We start from the raw sequence: 18,698 nt of genomic DNA on the forward strand, positions 1-18,698 counted from the left end.
CAGCCCCTCCCAAGCCGACAGTGTCACCCCTGTGCCCAGCACAGCGGGTCACTGCTGGCACCCATCTCCCCCCATGGCAGCCCCGCTGCCCCCGAGGCACTGGTGCTACTCACTGGCCAGGAACCTGCACGCTGAGCATGCGGTCACACGACAGGCATGAGAAAGGCACTGGCAGCTGCCTAAGGAGGGTGAGGCAAGAGGGCTGGCTGAGCTCCTGGGCCCACAGCCCTGCAGCACACAGGCAGCAGCTCCCTGCAGCAGCCAGCTGCTGGGCAGCTCACTGCACAGGCTCACGGCCATTGCAGGCTGAACCGTGGGCTCTTGAGCCTGTTTCTGCCCATCCCCAAGGTGCTGGCTGGTGCCAGGTGAAGGGCACAGGCACCCATGCCACCATCCTAAGCAGCCCCTGCAGCGCTTTCAGCCCCTCTCTGGCACCAAAGTGCCCCCGTGTGCACAGCCAGGAGGGCAGGGCACGGCCCAGCTCTGGGGCACTGCGTGTCACAGCCCTGCCTGGGAGGAGCAGTTGCCATCGCTGTCCCCAAAGCCATCAGAATGTCCATGGCACTCACTTCTTATACCCAGCGGCGCTTTCACGCAACATCCTATTCTCAAGCTCCTCCAGGTTCCTGATCCAGGCGTCCTCCAGGTGTTTACGGAAAGTTTTCAGCTCGAGGCGATCCAGCTGTGAACAGGTGCAGAGCCTCAGCCAGCTGCTCCAGGATGTGACATGGAGCTCTCCAGGGAAAATCCTGGACGGGGATCCTCAGAGGGATGCTGCCTCAGGCTGCCAAGTCCCAAAGTGGTGGGGACGAGGAACCCCTCACCTTCTTCTCGTCCACAACGCTGAACTGCTGCTGCGTATTGTTCCAGTGCTGCTCCTGGCCTGAAATCTGGCTCTGCAACTCCTTCATCTTCTCATTCAGCTCCTCCATGTTCTCTTCAAAATGGCTGTGGTTGACTTTGCTGTCCAAGGAAGCTTTGTCCGCCTTCTAGCAGAGGGGAGGGGCAGGAGAGCAGTGGGGACAGGGATGAGGAACGGCAGGCAGGGCCAGCGTGTGAGGGGCAGAGGGAGGAGTGCTTCCTGCAGGCCACCATGCCCCTTTCAGGCTGCTGTGGCCCCATTTGCCCCAGCACCCTGGTGAGCTTGGTGCCACCATGTGAAGGGTGAGGGACCCCTGAGCTTGGGAAAATGTCCCTCCCCAGACCAGTTCTGCCACCCAGCCGTCAAGGGACAAGGGGCATTTGTCACCCTGCCCGGCAGGCTGGCCTGGCACAGAGGCCCCCAAGGGACTGTACCATGTCCATTGCAGCCTTGACGTCCTTCTGTTCTGCTTTCTCCTTCTGCAGCTTCTCCAGAGACTGGATCAGCATCTTTCAGCACAGAAAGGAACCCATGACACCACAGTAAGGTTGGGGCACACCCCAGGATGTAGGAGCCCTCTCCCCCTACCCAAAAATCTTGGGGGAAGGCACTTGGAACCAGCACAGGACTGTGAGAAGGGCAGTAGGAGATTCCTTGTGATCCTGCCCAAGAGTCATCTTGGGGGATGCTCTGACCCAAAATGGATTTCAGCCACACACCGTGATATCTTTCTGCTTTTGTTCAGAGTCCTGTTGGATGCTCTTGGCGACAAAGCGGAGTTTATCATAGTCTCTCTGAATGTCCAAAATCTTGGCTTCCATGTCCTGTCTCAGTTCCTGATCCTGCTCCCGGGATGAAAGAACATACGGTGCTGAACAAAGGGAGTCTGGCTGCTCCACAGGGCAGACCCACATTACTCAGCTATTGGCCATGAGCCCACCATGTCAAGAGGATGTTTGCATCAAGGCTGTAATTTCCCTCCATGCTGCTGGTGGATCCAGGCCAATTTGGGCAGTTTGGGTCTCCCATAGGATTACAGCAAAGCACAAGACAGCATGAGGATGTGGCATGGACCTCCAGCAGGACTGAGCCAGGAGTGTCAGGAGTGCTCCCCCAGGACCTCACCTGCTCGCTCAGCTGGTCGGCTGTCTCAGTCACCAGCTCCTCCAGCATGGCATACTTCTTCTCCTGATACTCTCCCATCTTCTTCAGCTGTAACTTTGTCTCCTGCCGCAAAGCCCTGGCCAGAGAGATGGGGACAAGGGCAGGGTTACTGGGCATCCCATGCCCACAAACCAGGATGCTGCCAGACCATCTGGGCTCCCTTGCAGCCCCCCAGGGTATGAAACCCACAACTGTCCCCTTACTCAATTTTCTGAGAGATCTCCTTCCTGTTCTCTTCTTTCCACTTGGCGAAATCCTCCTTCAGCTTTTTAAGCTCTGCCTCCAGTTTCTTCATCTGGAAAGGCCAGTGATGGTAGAGTCAGGGCACAGACATCATGTTGTCCCAGCGTGGGGGCCCTTCAGCTGCATGGACAGCCCCAGAGTCCTCCACCCGGTCCTGAGAGCCTGATCCCAAAACCCGCTCTTGCAGTCACATTGAAGTTCCCCATGAGAGCCCAAAGATTACAGAACCAAACAACTCACTAAAGCAAGGGAGTCCTTAAGCTTCTTTATGTCGTCTTCCATGAGGACCTGGTTTGTCTTTAACTGCTCAACCTCTTCACGGAGATGCTGTGTGAGGATCATGTCCTAGGAGAGAGCAGTGGTGGCAGTGAGCCTCTGGCAGGGTCAATGGGGACCCACAAGCCCTTGGCCCCTGCTGTGGTTTGTGGAGCACTGGGGACAGGGCAGGGCCGGGCTCAGCCAGGCTGGCAGGGCTCTGCAGGCAGCACGGTCCCTGCATGGAGCAGTGCCAAGGGTGCTGAGCCTCCAGCCAGCAGAGCAGAGGGCACGGGCTGCGGTCTCAGACCCAGAACTCGCTCCCAGCAGCCCCTCACCTGGTCCCGTGACATCTGGACATTGTTCATTTCCCCTGTTAAATTGCGCTGGCTAGCCTTTAACTTTTCAATCTCATCAAGATGCTGGGAACTCTCCGCAGTCTAGGAGAAACATGTGTCAGACTCAAGTCTCTGGTGAGGGTGTTTAGGAAACATGACCTTAGAATCACAGTGGTCTGCACACACCTGGGCCTCCTGGAACTTCTTAAAGTCCTCTGACATGCGGGAAGCTTCTGCCTTTATGGCACCAAACTCATCGCGAAGAACCTATGAAACAGTCCCAGAAGCAGGGATGTCAGAGGTGATGGCCAGGGCAGCAACACCCCAAAGAGCCCCACCCTGGCACGGGCAGCCCTTGGCACAGCCAGGTGAGCAGGGAGAGTCCCGGTGCCACCTGCCCCAGCGGGGCTCAGTGCCAGAGCACTGAAGCCCCTCCAGACAGCAAAGAGCCCCTGCCAGCGGCTCTGCCAGGGCAGTGAGGGCAGAGCCAAGCACTGCTGTCTGAGGAAGTGGGGAGGGGCTGTGTGCTGGGGGAGTGCCCGGGGGCTGGGGAGAGCCTCTACCTTGGACATGTGCTTCTTGTAGTTTTCCATCTCTTTCTTAAAAACTTTCACTTCTGAAGAAACCTCAGCAAGGGAGGAGCCACTGAGCTGGCCTGGCCACGGCTCCTGGCTGCTCAGGTACTGCACGTCCAGGTGCTGCAGCATGGCCAGCAGCAGTTTTCTCAAGGCTGCAAAGTGAATGGCTCCCTTCTCTGGTGTCCCAATGGCAACATCCAGCATCTGGGAGAGGCTGAGTGTGTCCAGAGCTGTTGCCATGTCTGCACACTCTCTGTCCCTGATTTGTCACAAGCCTCCTGCCTGGTTGGCCCTGACAGGGATGAGCAAAATGGATGACAAACAGGGTGCACAAAAGGGTTGATGGAAGCAATGAGCAAAGCAATAATAAAAAGGACGAGTAGCCAGCAGGCTCCTTCTCCTTCCGAATCCCTTGCAGGACTGAGGCCCCTTCTCAACACAACTCCTGTTGCCAGGCAATGCACCCCACTCCACACCTGGGAACCAGTGGGTCCCATGAAGTCATAGATTAATGGAGTCTTGGAATTATGTGATTTAGAATGGATGACTGTTGATTCCTTTGTTTGCTAAAAACAGACAACATATCAAAAGTTTAGTGTGTGTGTGTGTGGCTGGAACTATCCCCTCCACATGCCCTGACCAGAATAAAATAATGCCTAACTCACTAATACTAAAATGACAGTGCTTGAGGATTTCATTTATCCTAGTTTTGGTGACAGTTTCTAATGACCCAGATGGAACTTTCCTCCTTCTTTTGCTCCATGGATTCACAGGATCGAGAGGACTCCAGTGCCCTCCAGACATTTTTCAGGGAGATCCTCTGATGCTCCCATCCAGTGAGCTCATGGCAAAGAGCCCTGGGATTTTAGTCAGGGAGTTTCAGACGCACTGCTATCTCCAGGTGGAGGAATTGTGGAAATGGCAAAAGTGGGGGAAGAGGCTCACAGAGGGCAATGTCAGCAGGGAATGCTGGATCAATCTTTCCCTCCTGCACATCCCTGGTGGGAGGAGGTGGAAAGCACTGTCACTGTGTTGGTGTGGACCAATGGAATTCCAGGGAAATCAAAAGCAGTGGAACGAGTAAGGATTCAGTTGGAGCCTGACGGAGGACTGGTTAGGCAGAAAAAACATTTGTTGAAGTTAGAAGCTAGAAGAGGGTTAGAAGAATGAATTGCTAAAGTTTGCAAGGCTCTTGGTGGAATCCCCTCACTCCTCCCCTGAGGATGCCCTGTTGGTTAGCTGTTTGTATCCACCCCCTGATTTGTATCTGTATAAAAACCCTTACTCAGGACTGCCCAGCGCTCTTTGCTTCAGCTCTTTTCGCCAGGAATTAACTGTTCCTTATGGAACATCAAGACAGAAAGTTCTGCTATCTTCTCTGCCTGGTCCCTGTTGTGCCTTGTATCTGGCACCTTAGAGCAAGGGGCTGTAAAGGATCTGCCTCTTGTAAATCCCCATACTGGGGCAGCTCCCCACTCCTGGAGAGGCTCTGGAGTTCAAAGAGCTGGCCAGGGCTGCAGCAGCCAATTCAGTATGGGAAAGGGGGAATGAGGCTATGGCTTTGCTATAGTATGTAGGTGATCTTTTACTTGATACAGGAACTCAAGCAGGATGCATGGAAATAATTCTAAGCTTACTGACCTTTTTGGGGCAAGCCAGTTACAGGGTATCCAAGAAGAGGGCCCAGAGTGCAAAAGAGCATGTTACCTATCTAAGGTTCACCATTTCCCAGGGACAGCCAAACCCTGGAACCGAAAGGACAGAGCCAAACTCCAGAGCCAAGGTCTGTTTGCAAGTCAAGAACATTTCTAGGAATGGGTGGTCTGGGCTCTGATTCCTAATTCTGGCCCATGGGTAAGACCTTTATATGAAGCCCTGAGAATTGCCCAAGGAGGTGCTACACCAAGGAGGTGCTAGAGTGGACTCCAGAATGGCAGAGGCTTTCAGAGAGCCCAAGGGAGCTCTAATGTCAGCCCTGCAGGGGCATTGCCTGACTTGACCAAGCCTCTTGAGCAGTTTGTTCAGGAACACTGACGTGTTGCGCTACGGGTGTTAGCTCAGAGGTTATGGACCTGGAAAAGGGCCATAGGATATTTTTCCAAACAAGTGGGCAGTGTCAGTTAAGGGATGTCCCTTAACTGCCTTTGACTTGTAGCAGCAACTGCCTTTTAATACAAAAGCCCAGAATGGACCATGGGCCAAAAGATGACTGTTGATGTTCCACCCTTGGTCCTCTCAGCTCTAGGACAAAAAGGAGGCCACTGGTTACCCCCAGGTCGAATGCTTAAGCATCAAGTTGTCCTGTTGGACCAGGGTGATGTGGAACTGCAGACACCTCTGCCTTGCAGCCAGCCACGTTCCTGGGATCTGTACCAGAAAGAAGCCTCACAACATGACTGTGTTCATCAGCTTCACTGCAGCAGAGGAGATCCTCTGGGAGAAGATCTGGACTGGGAATTGTCCGCAAGTGGGAGCAATTTTGTGAGCAAAGGAGAGCAGAAGTTTGGGTGTGCAGTAGGGCCCAATCCAAGCCATCCCATTACCTCTTACCACCTGTGCACACAAGGCTGAGCTGCTCGGTCTATGGCAGCCTGGAATTGTCACAGGGAAGAAGGGGAGCATATGGGCTAATTCTAAGTGTGCATTTGGGGCAGTTCATGCCCCTGGAGCTCTCTGGAACAAAGGAGGGCTCCATTCAGCACAAGGATCTCCTGTCAAAGGTGGAGACATTATCAGACACCTACTAGAAAGTGTTCAGGTACCAGCCAAAGTGGCTGTCGTGCATTGCAAAGCTCTTCCATTTGGAAATACATCAATTAGTGTGGGAAATGGACTGGCAGATAAAGCTGCTAAAGGGGTGGCAGAGAACAGCATCCTAATAGTTGCTGCACCAAAATGTGTGACCTTTCAAATGTAACCCAGAATAACAAGCCCAAGATAAAATGCTGGCAAAATCGAATGGCCCTAGATTTCAAATATGACAAGTTTAGCCAAAAAGTTTTATTAAGTAGTTTAATAGCAATTATTTCATTTTAGTGTCTTAAGTCTTTCTGAACATTCAATGATAAGTAGACAATGATAAGTAAACATTCAATTCAACCAAGTTCTTCCCTTCAACAGCAGCCATCCATCCCCACCTGCCCCTTTCCAAAGCCTGTTCTGTTCACCCCTAGTCCTTCCTGCTTCAAAGCTTTTACTGCAGCAACGTTTGGGTGAGGGGATACAGAGCTGACTTATGAGCCAGAGGAGGAAATAAACCATTGAGGACTTTCAAATCTGCTTTCAAGCATTGGGAAACCTGACAACATGGATAGGGAATATATTTCCTGCACCCTGACCTTGTCAGCCACCTTCTGCTGTTTCTTTGTCAGACATGTGAATATGGGAGACTCCAGCAAATCCTCTCTGGAACATCTTCTTAGCTTTAATATCTCTAATCATTATTGCCTTGGTTTGTTTTTTTTTTTTTCACCTTTCAAGGTCTTTTCTTATCCCTATTTTCTTGAGTTTTTTATTGCATAGAGTATGAGAAAGAAAACCAGCATCAAAGGCAGCTGTCTGCAGTACTGACCCATCAAGTTACTTTCCAGTGACATGAAAAGGCTTGTAATAAGGAGCACATCTAGGGAAAAGTATAGCAAAGTATGTTCCTTTCAATGCTTTTCTCTTTATTGTCCAAATATGTCTTGCAAGAGACTAAGAGAGATGAAATAAGAACAGTGAAGAATTACAAGAACAATGAATGAGCAATGAGTTACGAACATGAAATAAGAACAGTGAATAAAGAACAATGAAATAAGAATAGGAAGTTAGAACAAGAAACTATTTAGAACATTAATACAGAACATGAATGAAGTATGAAGAACATTAATTAAACTGTCTTGTCTGCCTTCTTGAATTTTTTCATTGGAGGCTCCATTCCAGCTGGAGACCTTGGCTGTGTTCTGTATGGGTGAAAGAAGAACATGATGAAGTTAATTCAAAACAGTTCCTCTCCCCACTTGTTTTCCTGTGAAATTTGTTTTATGTGTTTTCTTTCCTCTCCATATGCTCATGTGAAAGCATCTCTCAGCTGCTGCCCGTGGAAGAACTTGGTGCCATGGAGAAGTTCCTGCTGCCAGGGCAGAAGAGCAGCTGCTGCGTGAGTGCAAAAGCATCCAGGAGGGTCCATCTCTCTCCACTCTCCTGTGCCCAATGAACTCCCAGAGCTATGGATGGATTTTGGAGACCCTGCATTGCTGCCTCAGGACTTTGGATTTGTGCTGTTATTGTCCTACAGTTGTTATTTCCTTGCTTACATAATCTGGGGGTTTTGGGTGACCTCTGGATGGATCAGCTACAGAGGCAACACTCCCTGCCCCAAAGGACAGGTGGTGGCCAGAGTGGTGGCTTTGCCACTCAGACATTTCCCCAGGGCTTCTCTTGGTCACTTTTGGTGGGTGCAATTAAATCCATACTTACAAATTAATAATTGGGATGGCATATTTCCCAGTGGGAGTAAGCATTGCTCCCTTTGTGTTGGGGTCCTTCACCTCCACCATAAAACTCATGGGAATTCCTGAGCTCCTTTTAAGCCTGGGAACAGGGCTGGTAGATGATGATGGAACAGGACCCAAGGGTGGCTTCAGGTCACTGCAAGGTTTTGGGGGTAAAAAAAGAGGAAGGTAGGAATGTGTGTCCCTTGTCAGAACAGATCCCTTGTCAGAGATAAATGTGATTATTCCATGTTCTTCCAAGACCAGCTCTGACCTTGCCAACACTTACTTGAGGGGCTCATAGTAACGGCAGGACTGGATCATCATGGCTTTGATCTTGTCCTCCTCTGCAGCATTGGCCTCAGCCAGATTTGGGGTCTGTGTGACAGGGGAGGGTTGGACACACACGTGAAGAACACGTTTGAGCCTCCACAGCCAAACAGCCTCCACGCAGCCTAGGAGAGATCAGCCTCTGGAGGTTTTGCTTTCACAGATATTCCTTCACAAAAGCAGCCAGTTCAGAGATTTAATAAATGGGTGTTCCATTGGCACAGTGTTTTTCTGTGCAGGAACATGATCCAGATCCACCTCTCTGGAATCATTTCCATCAACATTTACAGAGAAATTTACAGACACTTCACCAATGTGTTTGAACCCAAATGGTTTACAAAACACAACCAAACCCCACCAAAACATGCCTGGGAATAGACCCAGATTCAAATATGGCACTTTTTACAAAGTAATGATGATACCAAAATCATTTACACTGTCTGCAATCACACAAAGGAGATTGTGTTATCCACTGTCCCCAGACCCCAATTTGTGAACAAGTGCAGCAATCAAAGAATAGACCTATAGCTGTCATGGCCAAAAATTCAAAACTCAAGTCTCACAAGTGTTCTTGTTCCAGAAATGTTTGTTTTGGCTGCTGCAAGCCTCCCTGAAATGTCCATAACTTACAGCCAGTTCAGTTCTTCTGTACACATTTGTACAACACAAATTGTTAGTTTCCAGTGCAAAACTGATGATAAAAATGGGAAACAGGTGCTGAAGTGCTGCTGCTTTGGCTCTTGAAAAGAAATAATGCTGCAAGATTATATTGGGGCTGATAAGGTGCTCTCCTTTCCTCTTCCCAACCTGGGAACTTCTCTTTCTGGGATAGCATCACAACATACGTGCATTTTAAACTTACAATAAACACCTTAAGTTACTACAAATACAGTTTTGATCACATTACCACAATTATCCAGCTGTAGGTCACAGTATAAGATTATAAATCCTAAGCAAATTATTTTTTGTCAAGTATTTGACAAACAATATCTCTATACCTTAATGAGCTGGGCCAGAGTAAGGGGGGCAGAAGAGTCAGAAATCTGTTCACAAAATAATTAAACCATGTTCAGGTTCAATCTCCAGAAAATTAATGCAAGGCTGCACTGTTCAGCATGGAGTGCAGTGTGTAGGAAGAAGTGTGAGGCTGGGGTTTTACGTACTGCCTTGGATGTTCCCCTCACTGGCTCCTTTTGGTTCCTGGCAGAAGAAACAGAGGTGATCAGAACTTAAAATGAAGCATTTGGACCCAGCATCAAGCAGTGAAAACCAACAAGAACACTTGAACCTCAAACCATTATGTTCTCATAGTTGAGTGAATGCAGGAGTTTATTTGTCTTCATAAACTCTTCTCTCTTGGCACCTTCAGTGCAACTAAAGCCCCCAAAATCTCATTTCTGTTGCCACCAGTTACACAGGAGTGTATTTTCTTAGCCAGAACAGTGACAGTGTCAATGCTCAGGAGTGCAGGTTCCTTTTAGTGAAAAATGATCCCTCCTGTGCCAAAGCAATACCAGAACTGCCAGCAGCTCCATCTCCAGATTGGTGTTTCTCTGTGGGAGCCCTGCTCACATCTCTGCCATCCTTAAGGGCCAAAGTGCCCAGTGTGTTACAGATGCTACAGTGCCTACAAATGCTGGTAGAAAGGTCACCTGGAAGCCTTTCCTAAGGGTTGGTGCAATTTAGGAGCTCTGTAGGGGGAAAAAAAAGAGTCTTAATTGGCAGAATTTCCTTTCGGGTGATCTTGAAAATGCAACAATATTTTGGGAGCTGTTTATTACACTTGCAGACTTGCTGGGATTCCACACACTCAGTGATGTGTGTCTGATTCAGGTGCTGAGGAATCAGACACACAACCCCTGTGAGAGCAGATCCTCATCCCTCCCACTCATCAGCCTCTCTGCCAGGTATTTCTGCCGTGTTTCCAGCTGCAGGGACAGAAAGCTCCTCTGCCTGGGAGCTGCCATCCCTGCAGCTGCACAGGCATTGCCCTCTCACTCAGGAGCTGATGGGATCTGAGCACTGCCAGCATCCACCCTCCCCCTGCAGGCAGCACCACACCAGGGGAGAGCCATGCAGCCCAAAGGGAGGAAGCTGTGACAGGCCAGCATGAACCATCCATATTTGCATTAACCCCAAACCAAAGCCAACACTGAGGCATCCAGAATTCTTCATCTCTCCTCTACAGACATTGTGTAAAAGCCCCAAATTTGGGGTGCAAGATACCTGCCAGATATCCCACAGTCCCCAAACCCACCTTCCCCAGTGCAAGAAATAGTCAAGTACTGACAACCAGACTCTTCTCTGATGGGAGCACATTAAAAGTTTATTTCTAATAATATGTAATTGTTACAGTGTGTAGCTGTCATTACTACAAAGCCACTAAAAGCAAACACATAAAATCTGAACTCTCCTCATGCAGAGGAAACAGGATCTGTGACTTGGCTCTCAGCCCAATCATCCCAAGAACAAAACCAAGAATCACCATAGGATTTACCAGTGTTGGAGTTTGAACCCCACATCCCCACAAACCTAACAGTGGGAGTCTGCTTTGGAGCAGATAAATTTAAATCTACCCCATGAAAAAGGAAATTAACAGTAGCTTTGACCAGATGCAGTCCAAGTGCCTCTGCAAACCCATATCCAGAAAAGAAAAGAAGTTCACACCCTGACATCCCTCCCAGGGAATCCAGAGCTTCATGGATACTCACGTGGCTCGAGCTGGGACCCTCTTCACAATCACTGAGATGTTCTTTGGGATCTGTGCATCATCAGAGTATTCTGAGAACAGCACAAATGCAGAACAAGTGTGAGTCAGTTGGGAGGAATGGATATGGACATGGAATTAGATGGCACATCACAGAATCCCTTCAGAGCTGTAAAAGCCAGTTTTATAAGCACCACTGTGCTTTCCCAGCCTGGCTTTTGTCCCCAGGGCAGAGCAGGGCTCCCACAGCCTGTGGCACTGCTGATCTGTGCCACTGCCCCTGGGTGTGGTGGTGTTTGAGGGTCCCCAGGGTGAGGGAATCAATGCTTGACTCCATGCTTCAGAAGGGTGATTTATTATTGTATGATCTATATTATATTAAAATAAAATTATATACTAAAACTATACTAAAGAATAGAAAATATTTCACCAGAAGGCTAGAAAAGGAATGAATAATAAAATCTTGTGACTGACCAGAGTCCCAGCACAGCTGGACCTGTGATTGGCCATCAAGTAGAAACAATTCACATGGAACCAATCAGTGATGCACCTGTTGGTAAGCAACCTCCAAAGCACATTCCAAGCAATCAGATAATCAATGTTTACATTTCATTTCTGAGGCCCCTCAGCTTCTCAGGAGAACAATCCTGGCGAAAGGATTTTCATAGAATATGTCAGTGACACCTGGGTGGCCCCGGGCCCCACTCACCCTCACTGGTCTCAGCTTTGAGGATCTGCAGGTCACAGTTGGCCACCTTGAGCCTCTCTCGGGCCATGATCTGGCGCTTGAGGTCAGCCAGGGAGATGCTGTGGCCATGAAACGTGACCACATCATAGCCCAGCTTGGAGGAGAACTTGTAGTGCACGCCCGACATGGCCCCGAGCCCGGCCCGGCTCAGCACTCGCTGCTCCCAGCCTGAGCTGCCCAGGGTGGCCCGGCACCTCTGCTGGGCACTGCCAGGGCAGCCAGCACAGACCCACAGAGCTGGGCACCACCCAGAGCATTGTGACCTCGTGGCGTGGTGCTGAGGAGCCACGGAACGCCAGAGCTCTGCTCAAAGGACCCTCATTGTCCTCAGCACACACAGAGAGCAGCACAGAGCACCAGGGTGGGGGGACTGAGGAAGGCTCCACATCTTCCTCGGTCACCCTGTCCTTCTAAAGCTCTTCTAAGCCTTCTGATGTTTACATTTTTGTAATGGTATTTTGTGATGGTGTTTGAGGGTCCCCAGGATGAGGGAAGAGATGGGAATCTTGCCCCCATGTTTCAGAAAGCTGATTTACTATTTTATGATCTATATTATATTAAAAGAAAATTATATACTAAAACTATACTAAAGAAAGAGAAAGGACATATCAGAAAGCTAGAAAAGAATGAATAATAAAATCCTGTGACTGGACCATGATTGGTCATCAAGTAAAAACAATCCACGTGAGACCAATCAAAGATGCACCTGTTGGGAAACCATCTCCAGACCACATTCCACAGCCATCAGATAATTATTGTTTACATTTATTTTCTGAGGTGTCTCAGCTTCTCAGGAGAAAAATCCTAGCAAAAGGATTTTCATCAAATATGTCAGTGACAGTGTTTCTCACACACATTTCATGTAAATAATGATTGTTTTACATTCCTTTCTGGAGGAGGAGAGAATTGACAAACTGTTAGTTTAACTAGTGTGGTTGGAGAGGTGGCAATTTCATCCTCCAATCCATGGTCACTTTTAGAATTCTATAAATATCAAAATCCAGAAATAAATGCACCTTTTTTGCCTTGGACGTCTCAGTGTGTATCGTTCATTTTCTGTTTTATTGTGACATTCCTCAAAGGTTCTGTCTGATGAAGGCTGGACGTCTTCATCACTGTGCCCTTCTCACCTCTCTCCTCCAGGCATGTACAGCCTCTTGTTGGCTCTTTCAGTGATTTTCTCACTGGTTTCAGCAAGCTTTGTTCTTCATTTCTGCAAGTTCTGCTCCTTATTTCTTGCCAAGTTTCATCCTGGGTCTCTAGCTTGTGACTGAAATTTGGTACCTCCTGTATTGGTTACCAGGTATTTAGTGCTTTCCTAAGTATGCTTTGTGCTAAAATTTGGTAGCTCCTGTATTGGTTACCAGGTATTTAATGCTTTCCTAAGTATGCTTTGTGCTAAAGTTTGGTAGCTCCTGTATTGGTCACCAGGTATCTTTTGGTTTCCTAAGTATGCTTTGTGCTAAAGTTTGGTAGCTCCTCTATTTGTTACCAGGTATTTTATGCTTTCCCCAGTATGCCTAGGCACAGTGCTTTTAACCCTTTCGGTGCCAAGACCCTGCACAGGGTCAGGGAGCTGCTGGAGACACAAGAGTGTCTTACCCACCTTGAAAAGAAAAATAAAAATTGGGGATATCGGGGATATCTGCACAGCCTCTGTGACAACTCTGGGATAAGGCTGCATGGACAGGTTTCATGGTGTTGTCATCAGGCACCTCTAATTTTCTTGGGGCTTTGCTCTGGAATAAAACCAGCCCTGCAAACTTCAGCTGCTCTTGAAAATAATTTAAAACTTTCAGGTAATCTTATTAGGGGAGAATTTTAAATCCAGGAAAAGCAAGAGCCAGGGAGCAAGGGGAAAATCATTCCAGTTTTCCCCTATATCTTAAGCACTTTTCTATAAAGGAACTACAGCTCCTGCATGCAGGAAAACATGGCAGGAGGAGATGGATGTTCCCTTGCTGTATGGGCAGTGCTGAGCCAGGGCCACAGGCAGTTAAGGAAATTCCTAACTGAGATGTTCTACCATGAAAAAAACACCAAGCCCTGGCATAAATCCACGCAGTCCCACCTCAGGGGGACAGCATCACTCTGTGATGCTCAGAGCATCCATGTGGACATGGTGGGAACAAGGGACAAGAGAGGCACAGGGGCTGGGGGCTGGCAGCTCCTCCTGGAGTGATTCAGTGCCATCCCCATCTCCATGTGCTCTGGAGGGCTGTGGGGGATGGCCTGGAAGGAATGAGGATGACCCAGTCACAGTCTGTGCTCAAACGCTCATGGGTCAGTGCTGGGGTGCAGGGAGGCGGGTCTGGCACAGCACCCTGCAACACTCCTCACCCCAGGGCATTGTGGAAATGTCAGTGAGGGGCTGGGGAGACAATCAGATGGAAAATAACCATGGATTGATAAACAGCACAACCACTCTGAGGCTTGGGAGACACTCGATGGCAGGAGCTCCCAGCCAGGAGATGGTGCTGGGCCTCCTGTCCCCACCTCAGGCATGAGCAAACACTGCTCTGCTCCAGCTCAGCTCCTCCCCACACAGCTCTGCAGCCTCCCAGCCACTGCAGAGCCCAAACACAGACAGCTCCAGGTCACTGCTGGGGCCCAGGGCAGGGGGAGCAGTGCCACAGCCCCGCGGCCCCAGCCCCTTCCAGCTCAGGACCCTTTGTGCCCTGCAGAACACCCTGAACACGCCCCAGGATGCCCAAATTCAGCCACAGAGTTTATTGTTCAGTAGGAGCTCACCACACCAGCAAGCCAGGACAAGGGGGATGGTACATGAATACAGATGTGGAGGAGTTACACAGACAGATTTGTACAGCTTTTGTACAGAGGAAGAAAATGAATCAAATAACAAAATAGACATTAGCCGTCAAACATTTTTTTTGCCTTTTTTTTTGTATCATACTAACAAAATCTGATAGCCAAAAAATGACTAAGCTACAAAATTGTAATACATACTGTATGGGTAAAAGGTTATCATCCATTTATACATCTAGTATCATCTTTTTTCTGGTAACTTACAGGAGGCCTATAGGATCTTAGTGTATTAATAACTCCCTACAGATAGTGCTGAGCTGCTAAAGCTGCTGAATAACGGAGTATTGGAGTTTTCATTAAGACTTTTACAGTGCCATTTGCATTGTTCTGTTTAATGAAACCCTTATGCATCTCTACTGCAAGTCAGAGGAGCTGCTGGTGGCTGGGGGGAGGCAGGAGCTGTAAGGCCTTGGCAGGCAGCTTGGCACCTGGCACTGCAGAGCTGTGACACCCAGCTGGCACTTTGGGACCATCACTGCAGAGCTGTGACACCCAGGCAGCTTGGCACCTGGCACTGCAGAGCTGTGACACCCAGCTGGCACTTTGGTACCATCATTCCACAGGGCACAGCACGGTGCTGCCCTTGCTCCAGCTCTCTGGATGCTGCAGGGGGGATAAAGCTGACATTCCCAAGCAAGACTCATTCTTTTCCCCTTTGGTCTTGAGAAATAGAGAAGAAATCACTCCATATTAAGTAGTCTCCACCCAAAAGCTGTTTTTGCAGTGGATGAGGGCTCAGCTCCCAGCAGAACAGCATCACTGACTGTCAGGGCTGCTCCTTCCCTTGGAGCCCAGCTGTGTCACCCCCTGCTCCCCACCCTGCACCCCTGCTCAGGACCCACCTGCAGCTGGAGAACCAGCATGGCACTCTCAGGCTGGGAGAAAGGCTGGGCAGAGCACAGCCCTCCCTCAGCAGCTCCCAGGGAGCGAGGTAAGAGCAAGGCTGAAGCCAGAGGGGGAGTGAAGGCACAAACAGGAACCAGCCCGGATCAACAACAGGACAACGGGACATCACCACTGCTCCAGGGCCCCAGACTCTCCCAAAGAACCAAGCCAGCAGGACCAAGGATTGTGAAGCACTTTATACACCACCACATAGGTAAAAATAGCATTAAACTTACAAATAAATAGAGGGGATAGGGAACCTCCCCCTTGTCCTTTTCAAGTTTGTCCCCAGTGTGGTCTCTCACCACCTCAGGAGGGCAGCCAGAGGCTGGTGCCCTGGGGAAGCCTGTGCTAGTTTTGGAGAGGGAGGAAGTGAGTGAGTGCAATCCCTCCTTACACAGGGCTGAGCTGAAGCCCACATGAGCACACAAATATCTGTTGGCATTGTGGATGGTCCTGTTTGGGAGCAGCTCCCATGGACCTGCACCCCAGAGGGGCTTCAACCTTCAGCCCTGTCACACAGTGACCACAGAGCCTGCACAGAGAGCCCAGCAGTGCCAGCAGCTCCTGGCTGATCCTCAGGGAGCAGCACAGTCATCTACAGCCAGAGAACACCATCAGCACTGACTCTGAACCTGCCCTGAACCCTCTGCGCCTGTGCTGCGTTGTCTCCTGAGCTGAACAGGAAAAGCCCCAGGTCTGAGCTGCTCTCAGGGGATGGTCCCTGGGCAGAGGCAGGAACCAGAGACTCTTCCAGCCTGGCAAATTTGGATCTGATCAATAGAACCAAAAACATGGGGACTGACTCCCAGGGGATCCCACTCTGTGCAGAGCCAAAGGGAGGTGGAAACAGAGATGTCTCTGCTGCAGGTGAAGGCAGCTGGCCACGAGTCACTAGGAGACCCAAACAGGAAAATAATTTACAATCCAGAAGGGAGCCTCCCTCTTGCAGGTGCCCAGGGAAGGCCATGGGGTCTGCAGCCATGACTTCAGAGACAATCCAGCCAACAGGAGCATTGTGGGGAACATCAGCCCTAAATTCTTCAAACCAGCAGTGAGGTATTCACTATTGAGGGCTGTAACAAACAAAAACTCCCTCTGGGACTTTCCAAAATCACTTAGAAGATGAATACTCAGCCAGGAGGGTTTTGGAGACCACTCTTACAATCCCTTGGGAAACTCCCAGAGGTAGGCAGAGATGTGCCAATCTTCCTGGTGATTTGTAAGAGCTGAAGAAACACTTCTACATGGCAGGATAGAATTCTACATGAATTACTTCCAGCCAGTTCCATGCCATGCCCTGCCTCCTGCTACCATGAGCAGATTTCTGCTGTGATTTCTGACCTATTTTACTTCTCCTTCCTCTCCCATCCTCCTTGAAGGACAAGAGATCACCAATTCTGCATCAGGTGAGAAGGGTCAGGTGTTCAATGTCACCTCCTCATGGCAAAATCACAGTCCTGAAGCTCAGGTCTTTCCCAGGCTGCTTCTGGCTGCCCTTCCTTCAGAGAAGCAGGAGTCTGGCAACCCACTAAGAAAAAGTGACACAACTTTGTGGGAAATCAGGGCAAAAAGCAACAGAGCTGATGTGCCCTCGTGTTCACCTGCTGGGGGTCTGGCTCAGATCTCCTCCCCATCTTGTCCTGTCACAGATGTCCCATCATAGCAGAAGGCTGGAGGAGGTGGCACTAACTGGGAGAAGCCTGGAGAAATATTGCTGTGACTGTTCCCTGTGCTGCTGAAGAGTGACCCTGAGCTGGCTCTTTCACACCTTTAAGAGCATGTTGTCACCTTCCTCTGCCCTGTTATCACCTGGGAGCTGTGGTGCAAAGTTGGAATAAAGCCTTGGGAAGAAGGAACAAGATCCTCTGCTGGTACAGACACAGGAGCTGTGTGGGCTCTGCTCTTGGATTGCCTCTGCTCCAAACACACCCAGGTCATGACAGAGGATTGCTGAAGCCATCAAAGGCTCACAGCAGCACCTCCACCTCCTCCACCTTGGGCAGCAGGGGATGGGCATCACACTGGAGAGCCCAGGACAGCTCTGGGAAGCTCCAGGCAATCACAGTGAGCTGTTCAATTGCACAGGCAAGGAGGGAACCCTTTGTTCAGGGTGTCTGTCCCACAGTGAGTGCCCCCAGCATGGAGCTCCAAGGCCAGCAATGCTGAGATCCAGCACCTGTGGAGTCCTGAGCTCAAAACAGAGCCCAGGAACCCTCCAGGAGTGAGGGGGACCCAGCTGGACAGATGGCAATGGCACAGGGCTCCAGCAGCCTGCTCAGAGATCCCACTGCAGGAAAAAGGGCCAATACACCCAGGCAAGGTGTGCCTGACCCCAAACCCAGAGCAGCCAACACAGCCTCTTCCCCAAATGCCAGGAGAGAAGAAACAAAATAAATACCCCTCTCAAACCGGATTATTTCCCACGACATGCTATAATACAAGAACTAAGTGCAGGTTCTGCTCTAAAACAGTGATGTCTTCCAAAAGGGAGGAGGAGAACACATCCCCAAACCTCACATCATTAGCCCAGCAGGTCTCACTCACTTGTGCAGGTCCTCAGGACACCAGGGAGTGTGGGAGGGAAGGGCCAGATCCTGTGGGAAGGGTGCAGCCTTTGGGCACATGCTTTGAACACCACAGGCAAATCCCTCTGCAGCTCCTGTGGGGTCCCACTGACACTTGAGCCACAGGTCAGGGCAGCTGTCATCCAAACCACGTCAGCTGGTGGGACAAGGGCAGCTCAAACAATACAAATTCCACAGTCAAAACCAATACAAGTAAGAAACCAAACCCAGAGAGGTCCTTCTGCTCCCTCCTGGAACAATGGCTGTCTTGGAAAGCTGGACTCTGGGATTGTCCTGATTACATCAGTTAGTACATTATAAACATTGTCCTGCTTTAAAGTGAAAATACTGTGTGTGGTCTTTTGGAGGTGCTAAAGCCAGATGTGGTGTTGCTTTTCCTGACTGTGCAGAGGAGCTGATACTGGCGTGAAATGATCCTTTCCACCTCTTCTCTATCAGAGCTTCTCCTGGAAAAAAACAGAACTTGTCAGGCAAAAGCACAGAGGCTTTATTTTGAAAGCACAGAGGGTTTTTTGGAAAGCACAGAGGCTTTTTTTTGAAAGCACAGAGGTTTTTTTGAAAGAGGTGTGCAGTAGAATGCCCAGTGCTCTGCCCAGTATATGTGGATGAAGTCTGCTGTGGGAGGCCAGCACAGCATGTCCCACAAATGTCACCCATGCAAAGGGGACAGCAGAGAGCTGAGGCTCAGCAGGTTCCAGC

At 49.7% G+C, this 18,698-nt stretch overlaps 2 protein-coding genes across 2 annotated transcripts in view; both read right to left on the bottom strand.

Annotated features, from left to right (window-relative positions):
- Nucleotides 1-8,200: 8,200 nt before the first annotated feature.
- LOC131566675 (E3 ubiquitin-protein ligase RBBP6-like) lies at nt 8,201-11,827 on the bottom strand. The gene is made up of 4 exons (XM_058818030.1): nt 11,662-11,827; nt 10,957-11,026; nt 9,409-9,445; nt 8,201-8,293 (listed from the first exon to the last, which is right to left on the bottom strand). Exons 1-4 carry the CDS (start codon nt 11,825-11,827, stop codon nt 8,201-8,203), a joined length of 366 nt encoding a protein of 121 aa, XP_058674013.1.
- Nucleotides 11,828-14,440: 2,613 nt separating this feature from the next.
- The window catches only part of CLIP2 (CAP-Gly domain containing linker protein 2), a 63,492-nt gene continuing 59,234 nt past the window's right edge, over nt 14,441-18,698 (bottom strand). Inside the window, exon 16 of the mRNA XM_058817693.1 lies at nt 14,441-18,445. Coding sequence (XP_058673676.1) covers nt 18,434-18,445 — 12 coding nt within the window. The 3' untranslated portion in view covers nt 14,441-18,433. The remainder of the gene's footprint in view (nt 18,446-18,698) is intronic.

The sequence above is a fragment of the Ammospiza caudacuta genome, chromosome 20 (assembly GCF_027887145.1).
Source record: "Ammospiza caudacuta isolate bAmmCau1 chromosome 20, bAmmCau1.pri, whole genome shotgun sequence".
Classification (NCBI taxonomy): Eukaryota; Metazoa; Chordata; class Aves; order Passeriformes; family Passerellidae; genus Ammospiza; species Ammospiza caudacuta.